The sequence below is a fragment of the Phragmites australis genome, chromosome 1 (genome assembly GCF_958298935.1).
Source record: "Phragmites australis chromosome 1, lpPhrAust1.1, whole genome shotgun sequence".
Lineage (NCBI taxonomy): Eukaryota > Viridiplantae > Streptophyta > Magnoliopsida > Poales > Poaceae > Phragmites > Phragmites australis.
The window spans coordinates 51,856,683-51,862,428 of NC_084921.1; the positions used below are offsets into that span (position 1 = coordinate 51,856,683).

Consider the following 5,746-nt stretch of genomic DNA (forward strand, 5'->3'; position numbering starts at 1 on the left):
CATTTTACTTTAAGCAACAAAAAAAAAACCAAGCACTTAAAAGCTTTTCCAAGCCGCCAAAAAGTTCAGTAAAAACACCTCAAAACTTATAAGCCTAATATGAATGACTTAGTCCTGCCAGATATATGAGCCGGTGACAGCCACATATACTCTGTTTTGGTGATCTTTTCTGACTGTGATGTTTTCATTCTCAACGGTATTTAAAAAAACACGTCAAAAAACTTTATCTTACCTACATTATAAGTAAGTGGATCCACTTATAGCTAGATGATGTATAAGATATTAGATAAAATTTTATTTTATAATGATCTATCATATATACTTAGACTCATAAAAAACCATTTTAACCTAATAAATAACACACTCCAATTTCTACCTAATAAATAGGACATCCGACATTTTTATTCAGGTTCGTCACATGTTATAAGCATAACTAACTTTAGCGTCCACCGTCGCCGGGAAACGAGGCCTTCCACTCCTCACTCCGCTCGTCTTCTCTCCTCATTCACCAGACCCGAGCCCACCGCCAAAGGTGTCGAAAACCTCCGCGGGGCTCTCCGGCGTGCTTCCTCGTGCCTCGGGGACCCCGATCTGCTGTCGAGATCCCGTTCCCGGATGCCCTGATCGTACCTAGACGTTGCAGCTCGCCCCTGGTCGTCGGCGTCCGCCGAACCGAATTTCGGATATGGCGGCGACCGGCATGAAGATCGCGCTGCATCGGCAGGTCTCCGGGGGCTCGATGAAGGACACCGCGGAGCTCCGGCGGCAGTCGTCGCTGGAGTCCCCGCGGACGGGGCGGGCGACCAGCCGGTTCCTGTTCGGGCGGCAGTCGTCGATGGACCCGAACCGACGGCGCGGACGGAGCCAGAGCCCCGTGGGGTTGGCGGAGGATCTGACCGTGCCGGACAACCTGGACGCCACCATGCAGCTGCTCTTCTTTGCGTGCCACGGCGACGCGGCCGGCGTCGAGACGTTGCTGCGGGGCGGCGTCGATGTCAACAGCATCAACCTCGACGGCCGCACCGCGCTGCACATCGCGGCCTGCGAGGGCCACCCCGGCGTCGTCCGGGTGCTGCTCGACTGGAAGGCCAACATCGACGCACGCGACCGGTGGGGCAGCACGGTGAGCCGCGCTAATCATCGTGATCAACAAACTTTTTCTTTCTACTTGCATCAGATGATGATTTCGTTCGTTTCTCGTATCATATATAGGCAGTAGCTGATTCCAAGTGCTATGGACAGACGGAGGTCTACGATCTCTTGAAAGCTCACGGTGCAAATATTCCGGTATCTTTCGACCAACATGAACTGCATGCATGTCCTTTTTGTTTTGCTAGTGTCACCTATCTCGCCTTTTGTCGATCTGCTGATCGTTGATAATCTCTGCAGAGAAACAGGAGGACGCCGATGATGGTATCGACCCCTGGTGATGTACCGGAGTACGAGTTGAACCCCGCCGAGCTCCAATTCCGGCGAGGGCAGGAGGTTCCCTCGGTGCGATTCTCCTTCAAATATCCAATTTTGTTTCAGAAACGTTTGTTCGAGAACGGAATGCGACACTAGTGAGATAAGGGGAAAAAATTGGGCTAATGGTATACACATCGAACAGGGCGTGTACGTCATTGCGAAATGGAATGGCACCAAGGTTTCCGTAAAAATACTTGACAGAGAAAGCTGCTCCAACCAAGAAGCCATGTAAGATGCCAATCTCGGTGCTTAATTCGGAACGAATTGATTCGACACAAAAAAAAAAAACCTTCTCTTCTTTTGTTGCAGAAACTCTTTCAGGAATGAGCTGACTGTATTGGAGAAGGTCCGGCACCCTAATGTCGTTCAGTTCATCGGCGCCGTCACACAGAACATACCTATGATGATTGTTTCTGAACTCCATGGAGAGGTAATAGCACCATGCCTTTCTCCCTTGCAAAATAATGTAGTCTTACATCAATAAATAAAATCTAAATATGCCACTGTCTAGTGTACATACATATTATCCTCGGACTGATTGAAGTCTTTTTTTCCCCCTGAAACGCAGACTGATTTATCAAGCTGTATTCAGAAGAAAGGAAAGCTACATGGGCAGAAGGTGCTAAGATATGCCCTTGATATTGCCAGGTACTTCTAGTTTCTGATAACACTTTCAGAAAAGATAAGGATCCATGTCAAAATACATCAGTACTAATGATGTTCCGGCCTTGATTGTTTAGGGGTATGACTTATCTCCATCAGAGCAAACCAGACCCCATCATCCACTGTGATCTTAAGCCAAAGTAAGATGAAGAAATGAAGCAATTAGATCTCCTTTTTTTCTTATTGAATTCTTGGCATACAAATTGCATCCAAATGCCATCTTTCACGGTTGTCCCGTACTTTACCATTTTAATCTTGGTAAGGTGCCAGAAATATCTTCCTGGATAGTGGAGGCCAACTGAAGATTGCGGGATTCGGAGTGACACGGGTGTCCAAGATCGCCCCTGACAAAGTGAAATTGGTTAATCATGGGGTTCTTGTTGACAGCTTCAGTATGTATGAGATTTATGGCTTTCTTGTTCTCTTTCCCCGTCAAAAATGCTCTAAAACTAAATGACAACCTTCAAATTCCTGTGTTTAGGTTACCACACTGCGCCTGAGCTGTACAGAAACGAAGTATTTGACTCAAGCGTCGACGCCTTCTCATTCGGTTTCATCCTCTACGAGGTCAGTAAATTTTCTGTTCCAGATACAAAAACAACAAAAAGAAATTTTGGTTTGATGTTCCAAACTCGATAAAAATCGTGCCATTCCACCGATCATTCATTATTTGTGGTGCAAACATCAGATGGTTGAAGGATCAATTCAAGCGAAAACATCAGAGGATTCAGGTCACATAATCCGGATCGAGGGGAGGCGGCCGTCACTGAAGAACAAGCTCAAGGGCTATCCTCCAGACTTCATAGCGTGAGTTATGAGGAAAAAAAAAACAAGGGCCTTTCATGACACCTCCTGTGTGCCATATTCAGTTCAGGAGCTTGTGTTTCACAAGATGCAGACTAGTGCGCACTGAACAACCCTTCTTCCCCGTGTCTCTGCAGGCTGATCGAAGAATGCTGGCACCCTCAGGCGATGGCGAGGCCGACATTCTCGGAAATAATCACCCGGCTGGATAAGATCTACGCTCATTGCGCGAAGCAAGGGAGCTGGAAGGATTCTCTGAAGATTTGGTGTGTATCTCGTCGATTTAAGCGATCTAAGCATCCATCAGTGAAAAGCAGAATCCACACTGAATCGTGAACAGTACATTCAGAAAAGATTTTACACTCGGTGACTGAATTTATTTTTCTCGGGAAACACTCGATGACTGAAAATTGCTCTGCGTTGTCCACATTTTACAGGAAATGACATGGCCTGCACGTCTTCTTTTGTGTACATATCACGCAGAAAACGTGTCTCTTCCCGGGGAAGCTTGGGTGCCACTAAGCTGGACTGGAGGATCGATCACATGCCATGTTGATCGTTGGGTACAAACTGTAACAGATTGTGGCCTAAATTGGACAAAACAGCACGTATGCGTTCTTTTTTTCTGCAGTGTCAGACAGGATGCACGTGTTGTTGTTGTTGGTCTTCTCGTACTACAGAAACTAAGATAGCATGAAATTTACTTATCCTTTTTAGAGCAAAATGATCTAGCTAAAAGGATAGTGTTTGGCAAAAAAGAGAGAGAAAAAGGACAGCGTCCTCAAAGCATAGCTGGGAGCTTTTTATTTTTCTATTTTTTAAATCAAAAAACTATAAAAATAAACATCCATTTTGAAAAACCGCGCATTTAGACTCATGTCACTTGTTAGATGTCACCCTTCTAACGTGTCACATGTTTAAAAATAAAAAAATGTTACATTCCAACGGGTGACTATGTGACAGGAGTCTAGATATGTAATTTTTCAAAACTACATCTATTTTTATAATTTTTCGATTTAAGAAATATAAAAGTAAAAATAATTCGGATAGATGGCAGGTGTGGCCTTGAAACGAGGAGACTGCCCTTTGGGCCTAATTGTATACAGCTTCCTAAAGAAAAGTTACAGTTCACAGAGAGGCCCAAGTAGTCCAAGAGGCTGGGCCCAAAAGCTCCACCTGCCCCCGCCGCTCCACTCGCCACTGAAAGACAGAGTGGTCAGTTCTGCTGCTCTTCGTCACTCTCCGTGCCGTCGTCCACCGCTGGCCGCCTCCTCCCCTCCTTGTCAAATCGCTCCCAAACAGCGGCGCGGGATCAATCTCTCCTCCCTCCGCCCTCTGGTCCAGCTGTCTGTCTGTGGCTGTTTCGCGCGATGGATCGATCGATCTGTGAAGAGAGACCAAGCTGCGGTGTGGTCGGTAAATGCAATGCCGACCACCCTTACTTGGCCGGTGAAAGGAATAGCGACCGCAGCAGAGAGAGACGATACACTTTGCGCTTTCTCCACTACTCTTTCTTCTTTCTGTCTCTGCACAATGTCTTCTTTCGGATGTTGCTGTTCCTATTCTCGGCACAGCATTCATGACTCTGAAACTTGTGCATTGGGTAACTAGAGCGGTTTGTTTCTTCATCCTTCGTATCTCTGATGCCTGCTGTCTGGTGTGGTCTCCTGAGTCCTGAAGATGAGCTCTGCCGCGCGATGACACCCATCAGCCAAACGAGACATGCTGCTGAATTTGTATTGACGGAACAAAATCCTGTGAAAACTACGTCATGCTCTGGTTTTACTAGCCGGCGAACCGGCCTCGACGTGGACGTCTCACACTATGACAAATCTCTTGTCAAGAAAAGTGCCATAACAGTTCAGTGTCTGTGTCATGGATGACACCAGCGCTGCTGCTGTGGTGGTGGAAGGAACAAGACAAGAGGAGGTCGGTACCCTCTTGCAACGAAGAAAACGAAAACAGAGATCTCCAGAAAATGGAATGAAAGGGAAGGAAGAGCTAAAACTTTTTCTTTCTCTCTGTAGTTGGAGTAGTATCGCTGTATTGCTACGATAATGACCAGAATTCAAAATTAGATAATATACATGACTGTATTTATCGAAATAGACAACATGTCATCGTATTTACAATTTTAACATTCATATTCGGCACCTCATTTACCGAAAATTAACTTTCAAAACACTGTACCCAAAAATACGCGGACACTATAGCGAATATTTGGTACACCGTATACCGAATATCAATCGTATTCGGAACACGGTGCGCAGACCGGACATAAACAGTGTCGCATATGAACAGTAATAATAGTGCGTTGAATTTCGCTTTTCCTCTTCTTTAAAACAGTGGTCTTTTGTTACTCTAAAAATTTCAAATTTTTTTTTACGTGTTCCATAATCCATGTGAAACCCATTTTAATTCGATTCACCAAAAAATCATTTGTATATTTTAAACTAAAATTCTCCAAAAAAGACTATTTTTATAACTTGTAATAATTGTTAGTGTCTTAAATAAATTTCCAAAAATCTAGAAAAATTTATTAATATTCTTCTTATGTGATGAACTAATTTCTAAAATTATTCCTAGCCCAAGGTTATATGATGAAAAAGTGAGTTCCTTTGTAATGCTCTATTTATATGTATTTTTATTATTTCATGTGATATTCTTATTTTAATTTAATTTGAATTCGAACAAAATTCAACTATCTAGAGTAGTCTAGACCAAGTCACCCCGCACCAGGAGGATGCGAGCAACCGAGGAAAAATAGTTAGTGGGTGAAAACCTATGAATTGAAGATGGAGTCGATGAAATT

The 5,746-nt window shown here is 44.4% G+C and overlaps 1 protein-coding gene across 2 annotated transcripts; it reads left to right on the plus strand.

The window, feature by feature from the left end:
• Nucleotides 1–465: 465 nt before the first annotated feature.
• On the plus strand, nucleotides 466–3,670 carry LOC133926321 (integrin-linked protein kinase 1-like). 2 transcript variants are annotated; one of them, XM_062372219.1, is made up of 12 exons: nucleotides 466–1,123; nucleotides 1,213–1,287; nucleotides 1,390–1,494; nucleotides 1,610–1,695; nucleotides 1,777–1,897; nucleotides 2,036–2,115; nucleotides 2,208–2,270; nucleotides 2,401–2,522; nucleotides 2,612–2,697; nucleotides 2,819–2,937; nucleotides 3,072–3,200; nucleotides 3,372–3,666. In XM_062372219.1, exons 1-12 carry the CDS (start codon nucleotides 686–688, stop codon nucleotides 3,376–3,378), a joined length of 1,431 nt encoding a protein of 476 aa, XP_062228203.1. In that variant the 5' UTR covers nucleotides 466–685; the 3' UTR covers nucleotides 3,379–3,666. The 2 variants fall into 2 exon arrangements, with proteins under 2 accessions (XP_062228203.1, XP_062228194.1); XM_062372210.1 differs by having other exon boundaries at nucleotides 3,072–3,670.
• The last annotated feature ends 2,076 nt before the right edge of the window (nucleotides 3,671–5,746 follow it).

Bases quoted from the DNA above. Each gene is read 5' to 3' on its own strand.
- LOC133926321 (XM_062372210.1), top strand. From the start codon at position 686: ATGGCGGCGACCGGCATGAAGATCGCGCTGCATCGGCAGGTCTCCGGG. The intron at 1,288-1,389 runs GTATCTTTCGAC...TAATCTCTGCAG, and splicing joins CTCACGGTGCAAATATTCCG to AGAAACAGGAGGACGCCGAT. The intron at 2,116-2,207 runs GTACTTCTAGTT...TTGATTGTTTAG, and splicing joins TATGCCCTTGATATTGCCAG to GGGTATGACTTATCTCCATC.